The sequence below is a fragment of the Cyanistes caeruleus genome, chromosome 24 (assembly GCF_971803275.1).
Source record: "Cyanistes caeruleus chromosome 24, bCyaCae1.hap1.1, whole genome shotgun sequence".
NCBI classification, from domain to species: Eukaryota; Metazoa; Chordata; class Aves; order Passeriformes; family Paridae; genus Cyanistes; species Cyanistes caeruleus.
The window spans coordinates 1,065,976-1,088,382 of record NC_141724.1 but is presented as its reverse complement, the minus strand read 5'-3'; the positions used below and the strand labels follow the sequence as shown (position 1 = coordinate 1,088,382).

The window sequence follows — 22,407 nt, the reverse complement described above, 5'->3', positions numbered from 1 at the left end:
GAAAGAACACAGACCCTTTTCAGCCCCAGGGGACCCAGCTGCCAGCAGAGTGGCTGGGTGGGTTTTGTTCCCCACTCGCTGCTGCCACAGGAGCTGTGACAGCTGCTAACCCTGGCAGTTGCCACCTCCTCCATCTCCGAGGCCACCCCTGCTGCCACGTGGCAGCTCTTGGTGGCACAAGGATCAGCTGTGCCCGTGGATCCGGTGCCATGCCATGGCCCGTGGCTCCGGCACGCTGGTGCTGCCTGCAGAGGGAAGCGCTGGGATGCGCTGGAGCCAGGCCAGAGCAGGCAGACAAATGTCACCAGGGAAGTGACAGCATGGCCTGAGGCACGAGGCTGGGGAAGAGAGGGAGAGCAGCTCTGCAGGCAGGGGCCAGCTGGGCACAGGGAGCAGTGTGAGCTCCACCAGAACAAGCTCCAGTGACTCGGTTGTGTTCTCCTGATGCTCCCCGGTGACCTCAATAGCCAGGGGAGCTCATTCTAATCATGCACAGGCCAGCCCGGGGAGAACAGCGAGTTTGTTTAATTGCTCATTTGTCTGACCCATTTCTGTCCCTGTTTGGGTCTGTAGCACCTCACCTCACCTGGCCTGGCCTGCAGAATCCCCAGCAGGGGCTGGTGGGACTCCCAGCTCCCCTCTGAGGGAGGAGGATCTCCCTGGCCACCCAGGCCAGTGCTTTGGTTTGCTTTAGTTTGGTTTGGCACCTCTCCCTGTTCCGTGGTTTCTGTGGTTTCCTGCTGCTGCTTCCAGCTCTCCCCAGGCCTGGCAGCAGGACAAGGGATCCCAGAGGGATCCAGAGCTCCCAGGCTTACAGCAGGTCACCACCTTGGCTCTTCCATCCCCATCCAGCTTTCTCAAGGACCGCTGTCTCCTTTGCTTCTTTCCCCACCCCATCAGGTCCTCACTAAAAGGCACTTGACAGGGAAGGTTCCCTGTCCCACCTGCAGCTCCCTGGGGACACAGAACCCACAGCCCTGAGCTCTGAGCCACCCCAGCCATGGGGTCACAGCATCACAGGAGGGTTCCTGTCTGTCCCCAAGGCCCTCGTGTCCCTCTCTCCCCGTGTCACCTCTCAGGGGTGTGTCAGATGCCCCAAAGGGCTCCTCTGCTCCCCACACCCCCAGCACTGCAGCAGAACCTCAGATCAATAAATCCCTGCTGGCTGAGCCCTGCTTCTGCCTCCTTTCTGTGATTCATCCCTGCCAGGCTGGCTGTGCCCTCCCTGGACCCTGGGAGGAGCCTGGAGTGCTGGAAGTGCTGCAGGATTTACCACCCCAGGCACTTTAACTCCAGTGGGGGAAGGCAGATGGAGCCGAGTGACAGCCCAGGAAGGATGTATTGCCCCTCCTGATGCAAACCTCGGCTCCTCTGTGAAAATTCCTCCTGGAATGCCATTCCTCATGCAAATTCCAATCCAGGGCAATGCAGGGGAGCCACTGCAAGCTCTGCTGGTGCTGCCCAGCCTGAGTGAGGGACAAGGCCCTGGGGATGCAGCTGTGCCTGAGGGGCAGCAGGACAGGAGTCACTGGGATTTGGATATGGATCCCACAGGACTGCAGGATTCCCTGTCACCCCAGTACCTCTGCTCTGTGCTGTGGCTCACAACAAAATTTAAATTAAAAATGAATTCCTGCCTAGAAAAACCAGAGGCCAGCCAAGCACACAAACACGCAAACACACAAACCCTCTTCTGAGTGCAGCAGGAAAGGCCCTGGAGCTTGAGGCTTCAAACCAGCACAGAAAGGCCAGGAGTGACCTTGTGCTGGCACTCGGTGGCTGCAGCAGTTGCCCCCTGCCCCAGGAGATCTCCCAGCCCTGCCACCCCTGCAGCTGCTGGCAGCTCCTGCCCACAGTGCTGGAGCTTGCTTGGTTTCCAGAGAGAAATCCATAAATGCTTCAGGTCTGGGAATGTGTTTTGAAGGCTGGCCAGCTGCCTGCTGCCTTCCAGTGCCGGGGGGATGTGATTCCACATCCTCAGCAAAACAGAGCCCCTCCACAGAGCCTCCCACATGCCTGGGCTGCAGCCCACCTTCCCCTCCTGCATCCTCACCTTCCCCATCCCACCTTCTCCTGCAGCCCACCTTCCCCATCCCCATCCCTCTGCCCACATCCCCCCTCCCTTCCCTTCCCTTCCCTTCCCTTCCCTTCCCTTCCCTTCCCTTCCCTTCCCTTCCCTTCCCTTCCCTTCCCTTCCCTTCCCTTCCCTTCCCTTCCCTTCCCTTCCCTTCCCTTCCCTTCCCTTCCCTTCCCTTCCCTTCCCTTCCCTTCCCTTCCCTTCCCTTCCCTTCCCTTCCCTTCCCTTCCCTTCCCTTCCCTTCCCTTCCCTTCCCTTCCCTTCCCTTCCCTTCCCTTCCCTTCCCTTCCCTTCCCTTCCCTTCCCTTCCCGAGTTCTCATTGCGGGATCGCACAGCTTGGGGGCACCAGCAGGTTGAGGTTGTTCCCGGCTGGCTCCACCTGGCTCTGCCGAGGCTCTCGGAGTGCCGAGGAGCCCGGCCAGGGGCTGCCCTGACCCGGGTACCGTGTGTGCCCTGACCCGGGTACCGTGTGTGTCCTGACCCGGGTACCGTGTGTGCCCTGACCCGGGCATTGTGCCAACCCCCCAAATCCAGTCCCAGCACCCACTCCCCAAATCTGGGTTTGTTTTGGGCTCTGCTTGGGGCAGGGGAAGGAGCACTCACAGCTGGTGGGCGCTGCAGTTGTAGAACTTGAACTCGGTGCTGACGAAGGTCCTGCCCGTCTCCCGGGACTTGAGCTGGAGCAGGACACCAAACCAGTCTGGGGACAGAGCAGATCCCGTCAGAGCTGCACCCTGGGCTGGTCTGCTGCCCCCTGCCCGCTGCTGAGCCACCAGAGCTCGGGTTTTCATCTCCCACCAGCAGGACCCCCACCCCCAGCCCACCCTGCAGCACCCCGGCTGCCTGTGCCCAGAAATGCCCCCAGAGCACCAGCCCTGATGGCAAAATGCACCAGAGACATGGGGCAAACTCTGCCTTGGAATGGATTTGGGACCTCTCCTGTTCACTGACTCGCTCTCAGGTATGAAAAGTGAGACTGAGAGACAGCCAGGAGCAGAATCCTGGTATCATGGAAGGGTTTGGGTTGGAGGGGATCCTCAAAGACCCAGTGCCACCCCCTGCCATGGGCTGGGACACTATCCACCCTCCCAGGTTGCTCCAAACCCCATCCAGCTCCATCCTTGGGCACTTCAGTGACTGGGCTCCACAGCTTCTCTGGGCACATCTCCCAGAATTATCTCCTGGAGCTGGAATTATTTCCTGCTGCTGGAAACGAGCGAGGCACCAGTGGAGCTCCTCCGGAGCCTGAGCTCTGGGTTCATGACCAGCAGATTGTTCTTTTGGGGTGCTCTGGGGGAGCCTATCCTGGCCCTGCTCCCAGGGGCTCTGGGCCCTGCAGTGTTCCCCAAGGCTCAGGCTCCATCAAATGCCTCAGAATCACAAAGCCATGGCCAGGGAGGCACCGTGGACACCTGGAAGGATGCCAAGGGGGAAATGAGCTCCAAGCCAGCGGCGCTTCGGTTACAGGAAGAGAAAATGTGACAGTGGTGACATTAATGAGGAGCCAACCTGAAGATCAGAGAAACTGCAGCCACCTACTCGTGAGTGCTGAGCCAGGCCTAGGGGAGATTCCTGCTTCCCAGATTGACCCAGTCTGGCAGGGTGAGAGCTCCTGGCCACCCGTGAGCCACCCTGGAGGGGACAGACAGCTCCTGTCCTGCCCTGGTGGGAGCTGGCAGCACAGGGAGCGGGGAAGGACAGGGCAGGCACTCACTGCTGCCAGCCCGTCCTGCCCTGTGTGGGATGCATTTCCTAGGGATGAGGCTCCCTGGGTTCAACAGGCTTTGACAGCAGCAGGAATTTCTCTGGCAGCAGCCCCAAAGGCTCTGCTCAGCTCAGCTGATACTCCCAAAGCCGCCCTGCACTGTCTGGCACCCAGGAGCCATCACTTACCCTGATCCACGGGGATGGCAGGGACATCTTTGGCTGCTGGTGACACACAAACCACCTGGCTGCCCGACACCTGCCCCTCCACCTCGCTCAGGTTCCCGAAGAGGCAGCTGACACCGGCGCTCAGGTCTGGAGCATCGCTCACCTGCAGGCTGAGCTGCGGCAGGGAGGGGGAAAACAGAGCTGTGAGCAGGCAGAGCCACCCAAACCTCCCTCCAGTTCCCAGTCCTGGCTGCTTTCCCTGTCAAAACCACCCTCTCAAATCAGCCACCTGCCCACAGTTGGTGGCCAGCTGCCCTTTCATGGGGGAGGGAGGAGGAAAAAGGAAGGTTTGTGTCTTTGTGGGACACAAACCCACCTTGCTGAGCTGCAGGGGTGCTGCAGGTCAGGAGTGCTGGCAATGGCAGATTTTTGTCCCCTGGTTGCTCTACAGGAGCTTTGCCACCCTCAGTGCCTGTGCCAGGACCCTGAGAGCAGCAGTGACCGTCCCCAAACCCCTGAGCTCCAACCACCTCCCTCCCCCCTGCACCAGTGGGGGACACCTGACCTGGGAGGAGCAGGTCCCCAGTGTCCCCAGCACGCCTGAGGAGTGTCCCCAGCACGCCTGGGGAGTGTCCCCAGCATGCCTGGGGAGTGTCCCCAGGGCAAAGCAGAGCCTGGAGGCTGAGCCCCCGCTCCCCACACCATTTTGCCACGGGGTGCTGGGGCAGCCCAGGAAGGGGGGCAGCAGGACCAGCTGCCACAGGGGTGTGGGGTAACAACAGCTGGGAAGCTTCAGAGAGCCAGGCCCCAGCACAGCTCACAGAGGAGCTTTTGGGGAAACAAAGCCTTTCCTTTCAGCAGCTACAGAAACCAGGGAAATGTGAGCTGAGGCACCAGGAGAAGGGGAATTTGTTTCTGCCACCCCCCTCCACCTTCTCCCCCGTCTCGTGTGACCCCTTGGCTCCCCTGTCCCTCTGTGAGTGTGACTTCATGAGAAAACATTTGTGCCAGAGGGAAGGGGGAGAGGTGGGAGCACAGGGGCTGTCCTGCAGGGCCCTGGCCCTGCCCTGCTCACCGGGAGGCTGTGCTCGGACACGGAGATGCTGCTGGGCTGCACGGCCACGCTCAGGCACTGGCTGATGCTCCCTGCGAAGCGGAACGGCTCCTCTGCCCGCTCACACCGGTCCCTCGGGGAGCACCTGCCACACAGGAGCACTCAGAGCACCGCAAAAACCACACAGAGCCATCAAACACCACCCAGGAGGACTCAGAGCACCTCAAACACCATCCAGAGTACTTAAAGCACTGCAAACACCATCCAGGAGCACTCAGAGCACCACCAACACCACCCAGGAGCACCCAGAGCACCTCAAACACATCCAAGAGCACTCAGAGCACTGCAAACACCACCCAGAGCACTCAGAGCACCTCAAACACCATCCAAGAGAACTCAGAGCACCACAAAAACCCCACACGAGCACCCAGAGCACTGCAAACACCACCCAGGAGCACTCAGAGCACCTCAAACACCACCCAGAGCACCCAGAGCACACCCAAAACCCCATGGAGGCGCTCCACAGCAGGACCCTGCGATGCCCCGCATGGGGAGAGGGTGTTGGGCACCAGGTTAGGGCCAAAGGGAGCTGGGAAATATTCTGTGGTCAGTGAGAACACAAAGCCTGAGAATGGCAGGAGTAATTCCTGCCCTGGGACACGATGCAGAGCTCCCAGTCCCTTGTGCTGGAGGGGCTGGGGGTGTGGGGTGAGCCGTGGACTCAGCATCTCCACGTGAACCAAACCAGAGAGCAGTAACAGGCAGGGACAGGACGATGCTTCTGTCCTAATTAAAACCACACAGCTCACTAATCATCTCCTCCCAGAGCTGAGGGTGAGGCACAGCCAGGAATGGGAGCTTGGCTGCTGCTCCTGCCTCGAGCTCCCAGCTCCTTCCCATTCCCAGCAGCGGGAATCGAGCCTGGGGGCATGCCAGGGTGGCTGGGACTGCTCCCTGCACTCCGTGTGCTCCAGCAGGGCTCCCCATCCTTGTTTGCTGCTGCAGGTGTCCTGGGAGCAGAGAGAACTCCAGCTGCTCCCAGCAGAGCACCCACTGGGGACGAGGGAGGGCCCTCAGTGCACAACCCAGCCTGGAATCCCTCCAGGGTTTCCTGGTTTGTGTCACTTGGGGAAAATCCTTTCCTTCCCACCCCCTGCCAGGGGTGCAGGTGGCAAATCCGCCCTCAAGCTCCCTTTGAACCCAGGCATTGTGGGATTCTGTGGAACAGTGGGAGCGAGGCTGTTTGCTTCAGATGAAGGTGAGTGAAGTTTCCACTCTCCCTTTCCAAACCACCCCCGTGATCCCCAACAAACGCTGGGGCTGCTCTCCTCAGCCTCTCCCTTTTGTACCTTTTCCTTTGGAGCATAAAGGAGCTAAATATGAATGGTGCCAAAGGAAGAAATATCGAGGTTTAAGTGAATCTCTAAGATAGCCCTAAAGTGAGCTCTTGACTGGAGCCTTTATCTCATTGACTTTCTGGAATGGCTCTTTTTTATCGTCCTATTTATGGCAACAGCCCCAACAGAGATAAATAGGCCTGGAGACAATAAGGCACTTGCAGTGAGCAGCACGGGGAAGTCTCGCAGGCTTCAGATCCCACTGGGCTGGAGAGATCCTGTAACAATCTCCTGGGGGCCTCTGATGGCTCCCAAAGAGCAAAGGATCCCTCTGTCCATGCTGAGGATGAAGAAATCACCTCCTCCTCCTCCTCCCCTCACCCTTCCAGCCATCCCTGGGCACAGTGTGAGCCTCACCCCTGACCCAGCACCCTTGCAGGGAGCAGCTGGCAGCAGGAACATGTGAGAACGAAAGGGGACTGATGACAAATTAAATACAAGCACTCCAGCACTTGGGGCCTCCAAAGGAAGATGACAGAGGCTTCGAGGAGCAGCAAGATAAACACAATTATTTACTGCTTAAAAAATAAAAGCTGAAAAATGATCACTGCTCCAAAGTGCAGATGCTTGAAGGGAGAGCTGAGAAATCCCACGGGGAGGGGCCCTTGTTGGGAATAGGTTAATGCTGAAATGTCATGGCCAAAAGGGCAGAGGAAATGACACTTCTCTCTCCTCTTGTCATTGAGGGTTTTGTCTCTGCAAAATGAAGATAACAACCTTTACCTGCATCCCAGGTGGCTTGTGAAGATCCAGCTCATTAGCACGAGGGAAGTGCTCGCTGATCCTTGCAGAGGAGCTGCAGCAGCGCTGGCAGCACAGCTCCTGCTGCAGCACCCCCTGCCCACCCTGCTGTCCCAGGGATGGAAATGATCCCCTCCTGACTGGGGGGCTGTGACAGTGGAGACTTTGGGACATGACTGCACAAAGGCTGCTCAGCTGTAGGGCTGGACAGGCTGGCTTGGCAAGGAAAAAACGCTGAAAACCCCCAAAGGATGCCCAGAGCGCCCTGGAGTGCTGCTGGGGGATGCTCAGAGCTCTGCTGCTACCCCCAGCCCCTCCCTGAGAGGAGCCTGTGGGATGCTCAGGGGTTGAGCTGCTCCTCCTGCGCCTCCCACCAGCCAAGCCTGCCGTGGGGAGCTGCTGTGCCCCCCAAAGCCCCGAATCCAGGCCGGATTTGCGGAGGAGCCTGCAGTTCCCCGCTCCCCTCCAGCACCTGCTCCTCAGGCAAGTGGCCAAGCGCTGCTGTGCGGGTCCTGAACCCTGCCTCAGGCTCTGGGGCCGCTCAGAGAGCTGGCACGGGGCCGCAGGGATTTCTATTCCCCTGCTCCAGCCTCCTCCAGGCTCTCCCCTCCTCCCCGAGCTCCTGTGCCCGGTGGTCTCCCTTCCGCCTTAGGAAGTGCTGCTTATTGTGGCAGGGCAGAGAAAGGAAGGGCACGGACACCTCCTGAATGCAGAGAGAATTTCCTGGAGTTCCCCTGGAGAAAGGCACCCTCAGCCCTTGTGCTGGGTGGTGTGAGGGGGGCTGCTGGGGCTGGGACCCCCTGATCTCCCCTGGCAGGATTGGAATCTCAGGATTGAAATCTCAGGATTGAAATCTCAGTATTGGAATCTCAGGATTGAAATCTCAGGATTGAAATCTCAGTATTGGAATCTCAGGATTGAAATCTCAGGATTGGAATCTCAGGATTGAAATCGCAGGATTGAAATCTCAGGATTGAAATCTCAGGATTTAAATCTCCCTTCCTGGGGATTCTAAAAGAGCTCCATGCTCTGCCCTGCTGCTGTCACCTCTCTGGGAGCAAAGCCCCACTCACCTGGTCTTGTCTGCTGCTGCCTTTAAAAACTCCACGTAATTTGGGATTTGCAGTCTGTAATTTGGGATTTGCAGTCAGAGCAGGAGGGTGTAAAACACCAGGCGGGGCGTGCAAAGCACCAGGCCTCCATTCCCACCAGTTTAAATTCTGGTTTTCCACCGTGCCCACTTCACCCTTCACCTCTCAGCTCAGGGATCTCCAGTGGCACCCGAGCTGCGATGCAGGGAATGGCCAAAGGAGAGGAGAATGGATTTGAGGATCTTCAGCCTAATTTGTTTTGTGTTTGGGAAGCTTTGAAAGACACTTTTGTCACCTGGACACGGCCAAGGCTGGACTTACATGTGGTGGAGGGAGCACCAGCCGCAGTGGGGGTCCCCCGAGCTCAGGCACTCCTGGCAGGTCGTGTACTGCTCGCAGGACTCCACAGGCACCCGTGACACCTGCAAGGGAACCACACACACTCAGTGCTGCTCCCCCAGCTCCTGCTTCACCCTCACAGCCACCGAACACCACAGCAAAAGCACGGCCTGAAATGAATTTGTTCCAACATCCAAGAGTAGGAATTACTGGAGGCTGAGACATGAGGTCAGCCCGTCCCTTGGGTGAGTCCTGGGCACGCAGAGCCCCAGCTGGGCTCCCACAGTGGCGCCAGCTCCTCCAACCCCCCTGGCCAGAGCCTCCCCTGGGGCTGGAGCTGAGCCCTCTCCCTGATTTACGCTTTGCTGCCTCATCCATCTCCCGGGGGAGCTGCTGCAGGGAATAATTCACTGGGATTTTGGCAGCTTGTTTAGTCTGGGTGGGTGTTTCACTGCTCTGGCCACTCTGAGCCCTTCCAGCAGCAGCCACTTGGGCCCCCGGGCCTGACCCACGGGGGGCTCCTGTCCCTCCCAGGCAGGGATGCCACAGAGGGGAGCACAGGTGGGAGCAGCCCCAGGTGATGCTGTAAACCCCTCTCCTCTCACAGCACACGGGGCAGGTCCTGCCTGACGCACGCTCCTGACCTATTTACCAGCACTGAAACCCCCAAAGGCTTTAAAACCACACCACAGTGCACTGCTTGGCTCCAGCAAAGACATTTTCAACCTTTTTAACCACTTTAACCTTTCCAACCCCCACTTTGCCGCCTCCAGCAGCAGGGTGGGTCTGCATCCCCTGTCTCGAGCTCCTGTAGTGTCCCTCTAGAGAATTACAGAAGAAATTCCTTCCTGTAGGGTTGGGAGGCACTGGAACAGGTTGCTCAAGAGATTGTGGACTCCCTGTCCCTGGAGGTGTTCAAAGCCAGGCTGGACAGAGCTCGGAACAACCCAGGACGGTGGAGGGTGCCAGATGATCTTTAAGCTCCCCTCCAGCCCGCGCCATCCCGCCATTCTGTGATTCTATTCCCATTTCTCCCACCAAAGGCTGCAGATAATCCTGGCCCAGCCTCCCTGCAGGGCTCGGGCCCCAGCAGCGATGCCTGCAACTGGCTGGGAATTCAAACAACTGTTGGATGGCTCTGGCTCTGTCCGTCAAAACAGCACCCGGCTCCCAGCAGCCGGCTCTGAAAGGAGCAGTGTCTCCCCAAACAACGGCCACTGTCACGCCAAGTGCTGTTGACACAGTGAGAACCCAGTTCCTCTCTGAGTTCGACACCAATAGGGCTGCTATTCTTCTTGTTTCCTCAGCCCCACTCAACAGCTTTTCCTGAAACAGAAATCGCCCGGGGAAGCGCGGGGTTGGTGTTTTCTGGCCGAGGTGGAGCCCGTGGGGCGGGTGGAGGGCTCGGTTTGGGACCCTGGAAATGGGGCAGAGCTGGGAGTTCCTTCAGGCCGTGCTGGGTGGAAAGAGCTTCGGGAATGGAGAAGAGAAATTCGGGGTCAGAGGTGGAAATGAAGGGCTCGGGTTTGATTGCTGGGGTGCCCTCGCAGGGTCTGCACCTCGAGTGGCCACAGGTGATGTGGTTTTGCTGCTTTGCCTCTCCCTTCTAAGGAACAGAAAACACTTCACAGGTGGGGTGGGGGCCTGGTTGCAGGAGCAGCCCCCCAGGGCTGCAGGACACTGCTCCCCCCAGCCCAGCCCAGGGCAGAGCAGAGCAGAGCAGTGCTGCAGGCACCACGCCGCTCCCAGCCGCAGAACCAGAAGCAAACACGTGTTTTCCAAAGCAAACAAGCATCCCACGGCTCTCAGCATTCCCGCTGGGAGGCACCAGCCAGCACAGGATGCACCCAGGGAGTCGCTGGGTCTCCCCTAAAACCGGCCCAGCACGCTGAGCTCTGACCCAGCCTGGAGGGGAGGGCAGCCCCAAAATCCCCCAGCACTGCCATCGCCCTTCTCGCGCCCACAAAGGGAGGCTTGGCAGGATCCGTGATTTAAATGCAGCTCAGGGCTTGTTTCGTGTTTGTGAGGAGCTGGATGCTCTCGCTGCGCTCTATAAATAACGGAGGATTGGAATTATGTGAATAAGAGTTCATTAGAGATGATTTGATGTTGAGCGCTTCGTTTCTTTTTCTGCTCAGAAGCTGCGGCTTCTGCACATGATAATTCTTTAAAAACCACACAGAGGTTTGGAACAATGTCTCTGGAGGAGCATCTGTGTGAAGGACAAAAGCCAAGAATCCAACACTGCTGGGGGATCTCCTGGCTCCTGAGGGCACAGCCCTGCTGCCCCCCAGCCCTCTCTTCCTGCCCTCCCTGCAAAACAAACCTGCTGCTCAACCATTAAATGATAAAGCCTCATTATTACTGTCCCTGACTGCCTGACCCATAACATCAGCAAAACAAAATTAAAAAATAAAATAAATTAAAAAAAAAAAAATCAATGCAGACTCTCCAAAGCACACAGATTCCAACTCTGCCAGCCCATGGAGCAAATAAGTGCAAGAAACCAGTTCTGAACCATCAAACAAATAAATAAATAAAAAAATACCTAAAATAAACAGCCAAAGCAAAGTTTCCACAGCTTTTGCGTGCTACCAGCCCAGGCCTGTGACCTCCCCTGGCTGGAGACAGCCCCTGGAGCATCTCACAGCCACGGCAGGCTGCCCACAAATCCCTCAGGGGGCTGGAGTTCAAACAGAAAATCTATTTTTAATGACTTTGGGGAGTGGAGTAGAGATGCCAACTAGTTCAGTGTAATTAAAGCCATCTATCACTCACTGAGCAGGAGCCCAAAGTTGATGAACTTTCCAATGAGATTTGATTCTTTCCTTTATTCATGAGAAAACTCCGCTTTGTGCTGGGGCAGGAGACGTGAAAAAGTGTGGGAAGGAGCAAGGAGGACGCCTCAGCTGCAGTCATTAATGTGTCAGGGTGACAGGGAAAACAAAGTCAGACTTTCCCAGAGGGCTGTAAGAAGTTTGACAGACTCCTCTTCCCGCTGCTGCTCCTCCTCCTGCGGCTCCATGCAGAGCTCCAGGTGGAACATCCCGCTGGGCACCTCTGCCAAGGAAAATCCCAGTGTGCAGCGATGGGAACACTCTGGCTTTGCTGAGCAAGACACGTGGGCACGGGCTGCCTCAGGCCGTGGAAATCCCTGGAAATCCCTGGAAACTGCAGCTTCTGCCCTGTGGAGGCCTCAGACACACCGAGGTGTGGAACCAGTGTGGAAGGGCCAGGAGGATGTGGGAAATGCACCCATGGGGCAGAGCCAGGACAGAGGAGAGGGGAAAGGGGCAGTTTTAGCCACAGACAACTCAGGGCCACCCCCAGGATGCTGTGGAGCTCCCAAGGTGGGGTTGGCTCCAGCATCCATCCCAGGAAGCACAGAGCAGGCGGGAGCAGGCGAGGGGCAGCTCTGCAGGAGCAGCTCTGCTCTTCCACACACCCCAGCACCGGAGGGAGGGCTCTCAGAGCCCCTGCCAGGCTGTCAGAACCAAATCAACGCCTGGAAGTTCTGGCAGAGAAGCAGCGAGTGGGAGAGGACACGGAGACAACGTTGCCATGGCTACGAGGGGATTATTTAATTACGGCACTGCAGATGCACGCGGAGAGAGCCCCTTCAACTCTGATCCAGGCAACCTTTGCAGTGGGCTTGTCTTTGCTGCTGGAAGAACCTCATTAACATCTGAGGAGGACAAGCTGTGTTGGAGCACGGGGGACTGGATCACTCTCCGAGTGAGGGATCAGATCCTCTGCAAACATTCCCATCTCCTTGGCTCCCTCCGACCCTCCATGCACCGTGCCAGGCTCCTGAGGGAGGTGATGAAAGCAAGGACAGCCTCCTCTGGGAAGCAAGAAGGACTGAAAAAATAGCAAATATCCTGAAGCGAGGCTTGCTCATGCAGGAAAATTGTCCTCAAGCCAGAGTTTCCTCCATCCATCCGGCCCAGCATCCCGGCAGGGCTGGGAGCAGCCTCATGTTCTGGCACACAGGCTCCTGCAGACAAACGCTTTCCTGTGGTTTACCACGGCTCGAGTTAATCATCACATCAATATGGAACATCTGAGCGGGGTTTGTTGGAATAACAAAGTGCCAGGCAGAGATCCCAGCCCGGCTCGCAGAGCAGCACAGCCCAGTTCAAACCTGGGTTTTGGTGTCCAACGCGTGCCCGCTCACGGGGCGCTCTGCTGGCGCTGGCAGCTCCTGCTCTGCCCCCAGCAGGTGACAGTGACACTCGGGGCTGCAGGAGGTGGCACAGGGACAGGTGTCCCATCCCTCACCCTCCCAGCTGTGGGTGGGGGCTCAGGCTGGCACAGTTCTGTGTGACAGCCACCGCTCCAAAGCGCCTGGGCAGCCCCAGCCCTGCCTGCTGCCTCTCACGGACCATCTGCAGCTGGGAACTGCAGGGCCAGGGATGCACAGCCTCCGTCTCCATGTGCCCACTGCCTCCAGAGCTGGAGGAACCCCATGCATGCACAAAATCAGGCAGCAATCCTTTCATCTTCCACACTGAAATGAAATCTGGAGCGCAGGCCTGGCTGTGGTGCTCACAGGAGCTTCTGGAGCGGCAAATGCGGCAAAATTCCTGGATCAAATAATGAGGTGCAGCCACAGGTTCGTTCCTGCCTGGCTCCTCTCTGTCCCCAGGGTGCTGGTGACAGCTCGGTGTCCCCACACAGGGATGGCAGCTGGGGAGGACAGGACCCTCAGCAGATCCTTCTCTTTTGGGACCCTAAACCACTCCCTGCCTTGCAGAACTGACCCACAGAACCTCTCCCTGACAAGAAAAGGAGGTGATGAGGGTGTCCACGTGCCAGTAATGAGGAATGGGATGCTAAAGGTCTCCCCGACAAGGACAGGGTGCTGCTGTGACGGACCCAGGTCCCTGGAAAATCACCACACCTCAGGGGAGTGGCAATTTCATTCAATGCGCAAAAAGGGCCGGGTGAGTTCCTGGAAGTCAGGAGTGTGATGCAGGCAGGAGCTCCCCTGCTGCAGGTGTGGCCCTGCCAGGCTGCCACAGCCTCCCTGCCCGGCTGGAGGCTCCTCTGGGCTGGCTCTGGACTCCAGGATGACGTTCCTGGAGCAGCCAGGGCCACATCCCCGCGCTCCTGCTGCCATCACAGGGGCTTCCTGAGGGTTGGCACTGTCACCGCTGGGTGAGGCCACCCCGCCAGGCCACCAGCTGATGAGCACTGCCCTTTGATTAGCCCAGGCCTCAGGGGAACTAATTAATCAGGATAAAAGGCGAAGCCTTCCAAAATTTCTGGGCTCAGGTGGGGATCAATCCAACAAAGCAAACTTTCATCTCTCATCAGTTCACGGCCTCTGCGTTCTGTGCTTTGCCTGGCTGCCATGGAACTCCTGGCGTGCTCCCTGCAGCCATTTAAAAGTTTTAACAGAAGCTCAGAAAATTAATTAAGGTGAATAATTATAAAGTGTGCTCTTCTTCCCCTCTCTGTTTGGTGAGAAAACAGCAAAAATAGAATTCGGAATAATTTTGGAGCGGTATCCAATGTAATTAGGTGTTCAAGGAACACTCACAATTGGGCTGTGCTTATTAGAATTACTGTTTTAGTCAGAGCATTTTGCCAGAGAGTCATTAACAGCACAATGCTCCCCTTTCCCAGGACTCTAATTAGGCTTGGATGCCTCCAGCTCGGGGATGCCCAGCCCTGCTGCCCACCCAGCCCTGCTGCCCACCCAGCCCTGCAGGTGATGCTCCCTGGGCTCCTCCCAGCTCCAGCCTGTGGGGACCTGGCCAGGAGAGCAGGGACAGAGCCCCTGGCACTGGGCAGTGGGAGGAGATTCCATTCTGGAGGGTGCCCAGAGCAGCTGGGGCTGCCCCTGGATCCCTGGCAGTGCCCCAGGATGGGTTGGACATTGGTGCTTGGAGCAGCCTGGGGCAGTGGGAGATGTCCCTGATGTGGCAGGGGTGGCACTGGGTGGGCTTTAAGGTCCCTTCCCACCCAAACCATTCTGTGATTCTGTGATACCCTGAGGGTGGGGATGCCTTAGAGGGGGGGGGACACAGCTCTTGAGGAACCAGAGCACTGAGCTGGAAACACCCTGAGCACTCAGCAGCAGCATCCCTGCTCCGAGCAGCTTCCTGGACTCCTCCAAAAGTGGAGTCACCAGCCGTGTCCGAGCAGGGATGTCCATGCTGGGACCCAGCTCTGCTGTGACACCCCTGCATCTCCAGGGTGTGGATCCCAGCAAGGCTCAGAGCCTGCTGCCTGTGAGAGCCTCCAGCCGTCTGTTTCTCCTGTCTCCCCAGGAAAAGCGCACGCCAGACAGCAGAGCCCCTTCCCCCAAGCTGCCAGCCTGCAACTCACGGATTCACTTAAGTTGTTAAAAAGGATTGTGGCAGGCTAAGATAAAACAGAAGAGTTTAAGATGACAAACAGACTCCTAAATGGGACTAGAGTCTTAATGAAAACAGTAATGAATGAATGAGGCAAGCAAATATTCCCCATTAATATTAGACAGATAGATTAGATCCCTGGGCGCTGCATTTAAAACCGACATGAAATTACTTCAATTACTCTGCATTGATAAATAACAAGGCCGTATTTACTGTTAAAACACATTTCCTCCACCCTCCCCCATGCTTGCTTTGGCTTCTGCTTCTCAAGAGGGAGAGGAGATCACTGAGAGGATGGAAAATGCAGCGGGCTGGGAGCATCCCCCGCCTCCCTCCTGCCCACGGGAGAGCTGCTGCACCCACCCGAGGTGTTCCAGGGCACCTGGCCCGGAGGACCGGGCCCATCAGGCTCAATCACCACCATCAGCGCTGCTATTTCAGCCCTGGCAGGAGAGGCAAAGCAATCACTGACGAGCCACTTCAAACCTGATGCTCGCAGCATCCTTCCCTCTCAGTAATTCACTCCACTTCCCCTTGCTGGTGGGTACAGCTGCTCAGCATCCTCCTTTCCACGCTGGGAAAGTGAGATTAACCTGATCAGAGGCCTCTTCTAATGAAGAGATCATAGATGGATAATTCCTGGGTGTTTGCTGGCATTTACATGCTAATGATGAAAGGCGCTCTGGTAAAGGTAATGTCAACACGAGTCCCTTGTCCTTGCATCTCAGCCTCCAGCCCAGCCATCTGTTCTCGGGGTTCACAAAAGCCCTGGAGAACAGGTTGCTGCTAGAAAAGCTGCAAAGCTCCTTCCCAGCTCTGCTGCCTCAGCCTGTGGAGCTCCGTGCCTGGCTGGGGATGCTCAGAGCTGTGGGATGACCAGAGCACTGGAAGCACATCTGGTGACAAGCCACTGATGCTTTGATGTTACAGGTTCTTAAATACCTGCAAAAACCCCCCACCAGGCCTTGTCACATACCGGTAAACAAGAAAACCATGAAATATCTCACTTCAGGGCTACAGGAGCAGCAAAGCACCCAGAGATCCCCAGCCCAGATCCAGGTCTGGCTGCAGATCCAACATCCCATATTTCCTGAGGGAGAGGAGGGAGTAACTCCCTGCTTCCCCCCAGCTGGGAGACAACCCCTGGGGAAAGGCCATTGCAGCTCCAGGGTGCTCCAGCTGAAACGCTGCTGCTGGAGGATTCCCCGAGTGTGGGAATGGGGCTGAGGGGGGTCTGTGTTCCAGCCAAGGATAAATTCACCTCCCAGGAAGGCAACAAAACCGGACTTGGTGCTTTCCCAGCCTGAAACCAGGGGTAAAGCAGCCAAGTGGAGAGGGAGGAATGCACAGAGCTCTTCCCACAGCTCAGGGGATGGATGACCTTTCCAATACTATACCTGTATAAATCTTACTTAATGAAATAATAATAATAAAAAAAAAGAATAGATGAAGGTTAAATCATTCCCTGCAGCAGATTTACACTGAAAAACGAAGCCAGTTCAGACAGCGGCTGGTTTACACAACAGCCCTTTAACATTCCTCTCCTAAAGAGTGGGGTGACTCCTGAGCAGCCCTAACCACAGGGTGAGGATCCGAGCCAGGGCGACGTGCCAAGGCGGGGGCAGAGGAAACAGCTCCAGCCTGGGCTTTACCTCCAGCTCACAAGTGGGGCTTTCGCTGGCTCACGACTCACAGCACGGCGGTTCTCACCCATCAGACCTTGCCCACAACATCCCCGTCCCTCGGGACATGATTTCATTTGTGGTGAGCGCTTCCAAGCCGCCCTGGCCCTTCCTGGTGCACTCCCAGAGCAAACACCGCTGCCTGCGGCTTGGAAGCGCCCCTGGGAAAGCGGGAGCAGCAACTGAGGCCTCCCTTTGTGGGAAATAAGAGCTGGGGTGGTTTTTGTAGCCAGAGAAGGCCGGGTAAAGGGTTTGGCTTTGATCTTTACCTGCTGTTCCTTGGGCTGCTGTTGTGCTGTATGGGAGATGTGCAATCAGAGAGCAGCTCTGGGGCTGTGGCGCTGCTCTGACGGAAGGCAGGGCTGAGACAAGCCCAGAGCTTCCACACAGGCTCCAGAACTGCTGCATTAATGCTCCCAGCGCTGCAACGCCAAGGCACTCGTCCCTGGAAGCCACATCAGCTCCTGCTGTAAACAGTTGCTTTGACATCAGCTTCTCACTGTCCGGATCCAGCGCTCAGAACGGTGGCGTTTTGGGCAAATAATGCCATGAAACTATTTCTGCTCCACCAGAGCCTGAGGAACTTCTGCATATATTTCCATAAATATCACTGGCGTCAGTACAGCAACAGACCCAACAGACTGCGAGGGGGATCCTGCAGACTGCTGCTGAGCCTACCTACAGATCAGCTCCAGGAAAAGCTCTGGGCTTGGAAGGGATTGGAGAGGACAAAATTAACCGACTTTGTGGGAACTGGTAGCCCTGAGCTCCCAGTGAGGCTGGGAACAAGGGGGAATCATCAACCAAGCCCAGGGCACTGCAAGTGGATGGCACTGAGCAGACTTGGAGGGATCAGATCGTGAAGGACAGCTTGGGAAAGCCAAAAACCAGAAGAACTGGTGGATCCATGACCTGCTCTGTCTCCTGCCTCTGGCAGGGAGCAGGGCACAGGACCCACAGGAGTCTTCTTTCTGCCACATGGAAGACATGGAACCATCACTTCTGGACCCAGCTTGGTCCATGGTTTTTCAGCTGCAAAGCTCCCACTGGGGGCAAATCTCCCTTCAAGGGGATCTTCCTTTGCCTCAGCCGCTGTCCTGCTGGAAGCCAGCGCTGGAGCAGCTGCTCCAAGGGCATTTCTCCGCAGGGTGGCTGGCAAGGGATGGGTTTAATAGTCCCACTCCATGTGTGCCCTGTCTTCCCCCTCTCTAAGAGCCCCTGATTACCCAGCAGAAGGAAGAGGGGCAGCCCTCGGGCTCTGCTCAGCATTGATCTCAGCACAGCAACACCTTCACCCCAGGAGAGACACCGGGGAAGGCAGCTCCTCCCATCCCACCCAGCTAATCAGGGCCTAAACCTTGATAAAAACACCGAGCATCAGCAGGTCCCTCCCTCCAAAAGGGAGAGCAGCTTGTGGGGGTGAATAAAGAACGCCGCTGATGAGAAGGTGCCCGTGGTGGCTCGGTCCCTGCTGCCCCGGCAGGCTGACAACTGGCAAATGAACCTCGGGGCTTTATGTGCTCCCCCTCTTTATTCTTTGCTCATAAAACTGGCAGGAACAGGGCTAGGACAGAGCTGCTGGCAGCAGCTGTGTTCGGTATGAAAAATGAGCAGCACATGCACGGGAGGCAGCTGGAGCACAGCGAGGGACCCCGGGGTCCCTCGGGTTATTTCCCTCTCTCCAGAGGGGCCCTGAGCTTAACCCTTGCTTTCCTGTGTTGGAGCAAAGCAGCCAAAGCCCCAGGCCCGGGTGGCACCTGGCGGTCCCCAGCACGCGGTGTCCCCGCAGCGCGTTCCCGGCGTGCCCGGGGATTACAGAGGAGCTGCAGGAACAGCCCTGTGTGCACAGCAGGGCACAGCTGCTGCCAGCAGCGAGGAAACGCAATCCTCAGATTTTGGGTGAAGCGCAGCACAGGGCACTGCCCGTGCCCATTCTCAGGCTGCCCAGAACCTGATGGGTTGGAGGGCGCTGCCTGGTGTTTTTGGAGGGCACACGGGCAAGGTGTGCCCAAATCTCTGGCAGCACTCCGTGCCCTGCCCAGCGTCCCAAAGCCACCTCAGGGGCAGAGCTGCAGCTGCCTTTGCCTTGTGTCTGGCAGGGAGCAGGAATGTTCTGCTGCCCCTACAGAACCCCCTGGCCACCTGCCACCCCTGGCACACAGGGGGGACGTGGAGGCCGAGCTTTGTTTGCCCTCCTTGCCGAGGAGCGAGCCCAGGCCGTGTCCTGCCACCCTCCTTGCGAGGGCCCCGCGCGTCCGAGCGGCCGCGGCGCAGCAGGGTGGGCACAGCCCCGCATCTGCCTGCTCCCAGCAGCCTCCCAGCCTGTGCTGTGCCTCAATGCCGCCTTTGTTCCCAACTCTGGCACGTCCGAGGGTGTCAGTGACACTGAAAAGCTTTGACTGGCCCTTTCTGTTTGTTTTCTTGGCACACGCAGGCATCGTTTCAATGGCCCAGCCTCGGCCGTGCCCCGCGCAGCGCGTGACTGACAGCGTTATCCAGCAGCAGCTCTGCCCTGACAAGGGGCCGGGCTCCAAATGATGCCACCCGGCCCCTCTGGCTCCTTCAGTGCCCGTTTCCCTCTGCCTGCTTTTCCAGAACAGCATCCCTCAGCCCAGAGTGGGTGACAGTGCTGGCACTGCCCAGGCTGCCAGGAATGGGCACAGCCCCGAGGCTGCCAGAGCTCCAGGAGAGCTTGGACAGTGCTCCAGGGCTGCCCAGGGTGGGATTTTGGGGTGTCTGTGCAGGATTTGGGCTGGATGATCCTTGTGGGTCCTTTCCATGCTCTAGGATTCTATGAATGCTGGCTGGCAGAGCTGCTGTCCCTCAGAGCCCACATCCCATGGGACGCTGCCTTTCCAAGTGAGCTCTGTGACAATGCTGGGGAGATTCAGCACAGCCTCCCCAGACCCTGCTCAAATCTTCTCCACAGCCACAAAAATCAGCTGCACAAGGGGCAGGAACACGAGCAACCCTCAGTTCCCTCTTTCTGAACCATTCAGTGCTCTTCAAATTGTTCAAACACTGCAGAAACCTGGGAGGAACATCCCAGGCATGGCCAGTTTGTGTAATTTTACAGAGCCTTGAAAATGCAAAGCCTTTGAGTGCCCTGAGCAGCTTTAAAGGTCACAGAGTGGTATCATTGCTGCTTCCACAGCCTGGCGAGGGCCCTGCTTCGTGTTTGTTCCAGGAACACTCCGCAGTCTCCACGGCTTTTTAGCAGGGATTGCTCTCCAACTCCATCACGCTGTCCTTGCCAGTCAATTTTCTGCTACTCCATCACTTTCCCATTTGTATATCATTACATGTGGCTGTCACAAATAATTTAGGAACCTGACGGCCAGTGTGAGGAATGAGCAGATCCCAAACCCTCGAGTTGTGAAGGAGAAGGAGCTCTGAGCCCTCTTCCCCACGGGAGGAGCCCAGGGTGCCACGCTGGGTGCAGGACACGGGTTTGTCACCACACACGGGTTTGTCACCACACACGGGTCTGTCACTGCACACGGGCTCCTCAGTGAGGAGCAAGGAAAACACCTCAAGGGACACCAGGGCCGAGCTCCGGGGCCACAGCAAGCCCAGGGACACAAAGAGCTGTCAAAACACGAGGTTTGATCATTCTGAGGTGATTCTCCCCCTGCCCCGTGCACACCAAATCAGTTTGGGCCAAAGTTTAACGCATTGCTCGCGTTGGAGCCTGGAATGTTCATTGGATTCTCCTGATTTCCTTCTCTGAAGAGGCTTTTTCCTTTTCCCAGCTGGGCTGGCCCTGCCCATGGTAGCCTTGGGCATCTTGCCCTGTGATAAGGTGCCAGACTCGTCTCAAGGTTAAAGAGGAGCCCTGAAGGGATGGTTTGGACTCCAAGAGCACATTTAGACCAGCAGGGGTATCCTGCTACTCTGGATTCCCAGGCTGTGGAATTCCCTGGGCACTACAGGCAGTGCAGGAGGAGCCTCACCAGCAGTTTGTAGAGGCAGGAGAAGGATCAGAGAGTCCTGGAATATCCTGAGCTGAAGGGACCCACAAGGATCAATTCCAAGCCCTGGCCCTGCACTGACACCCCAAAATCCCACCCTTGGAGAGTTTTCCAAATTCTCCTGGAGCTCTGGCAGCCTCAGGGCCCCATTCCTTGAGGAGCCCGGGCAGTGCTCCAGCAGTCTGTGGAGGAAGAACCTTTTCCTAAATTTCCATCCTGAACCTGCCCTGCCAGCTCCAGATCAAGCCCCTGTGTCCCCTCTGGGCACCAAGGGCACCCTCGAGGTGGGAGCAGGCTCCTCCTTTGGCAACCACTTCTGTGGGGGTTTTTAATGCATTTACTGGGGAGGCTTTTCCTCCTGCACAGGAGGCGCCACCAGAGCCCATCCCGAGCCCCACGGACAGATCCAGCTGGGATCACTGCAGCTCCATTCCCTGGAGCTTTTCCGCCTTCCCTTCCTCCCAAAGATTCCCTGGGTGTTGCAGGATCCTTCAGGATGAGCCAGGCTGGCTCTTCCCACCCGCGCCGAGCCACGGCGCAGAGCTGCTGCTGGTGCAATGCTTTAACTCATTTTCATACATTTATGCTGAGACTAAATATGTCCCTGCATATTTTCCTCCCAAGCCTAGTAATCAGTAGTGGAAATAATTTGCTGTTGTCTGCTCTGATGTTGCCATCTCTTGCACACATCCAAGTGACAAAGACATCAGGCCCTCAAAGTCCGATTGAAGAATAATTGGAAATCCAAAGTGGCGCTAAATGTTATTTTCTAAATAAAATGCATTAAATTACAGAACATGAGGCTGTCAAGCATTAAAAAAAGATTAGTTAGAGGCAGAAAAGAAATATTGTTCAAGCCTTCAGAGACTTCATTGCACAGACAGGATACTCCTGTGTTCTTTGGGGTGGGCAGGGGAAAGGGAATGCAAAACTATGGAAATATTTCCAGCAGCCTGTGCTGTCCCAGATGGGCCTGGATGCCTCTGCACTGCTGGATTTGCATCTCAGCTGTTGGCTAAACAGATAGGGAGATAGATATATGGATATTTAGATAAATATAGGTGAGAAAGGGAAGACAGGTGAGGAAAAACCAGATAAATCAAAGAAAAGCAGAGAGCAGAGCAATCCCTGCCTCAGTGCCTGCAGCGAAGAGAAGGCCCAAGGATGGGCTGGGGCAGGAGGGACCACGGATCTCTGTAGGGATGGGGATGGCAGCCAGCCCTGGGTGTCCAAATCACCCCAAACCTGCAGGGAAGGGACAAATCTGGGCACAAATCCAGCAGCCGAAGCCCAGGGCTGTGTGTTAATAAACCCAAATATTGCAGCAGCTGCTCTCAGAACCTCAGCAAAGCCCAGCCTGGCCGTGGAGCACAAAGACAATCGTATTTCACCCGGTAGGAGCTGCTAAATTCACACTTAGAGCAATAAAGGCACAGCCAAACAAACATGACCCCGAGTGGGATCCGTGGCTGTGGCAGGCACATCCCAGCCTACACAAACAGGCCCAGATGAGGTAAATTTATCTCAGATCCCTCCTTTCAACAGCTTTCCTTAACAGCTCTGGCCCCTGGAATTAAAACCCAGAGCCCAGCAGGCTGCAGGGGGAGGCAGAATTATTTACATGGCTGCTCTCCCTTCCTGCACAAGGATTAAAGGCCAGGTGAGGTTTCTTTGCATGGAAAGGGTTTTTTTCTTGGTTTTGGGGTTGGGTTTTTTTTTTGTTTTGTTTGGTGTTTTTATTTATTTTTTGTGTTTTTTTAAAAGAGAAGATAATTATCACCTGAAATTATTGGGATGGAGATGCTGAGCTGGGGCTG

At 56.7% G+C, this 22,407-nt stretch overlaps 1 protein-coding gene across 2 annotated transcripts in view; it reads right to left on the bottom strand.

The window, feature by feature from the left end:
* Positions 1-22,407, bottom strand: part of PLXNA2 (plexin A2) — a 141,027-nt gene that overhangs the window by 48,054 nt on the left and 70,566 nt on the right. For both annotated transcript variants that reach the window (XM_086861757.1, XM_086861759.1), the window contains 4 exons: positions 8,555-8,655; positions 5,026-5,149; positions 3,972-4,125; positions 2,682-2,778 (listed from right to left, as the gene is read on the bottom strand). In XM_086861757.1, the coding sequence (XP_086717883.1) occupies positions 2,682-2,778; positions 3,972-4,125; positions 5,026-5,149; positions 8,555-8,655 (476 nt within the window). The remainder of the gene's footprint in view (positions 1-2,681; positions 2,779-3,971; positions 4,126-5,025; positions 5,150-8,554; positions 8,656-22,407) is intronic.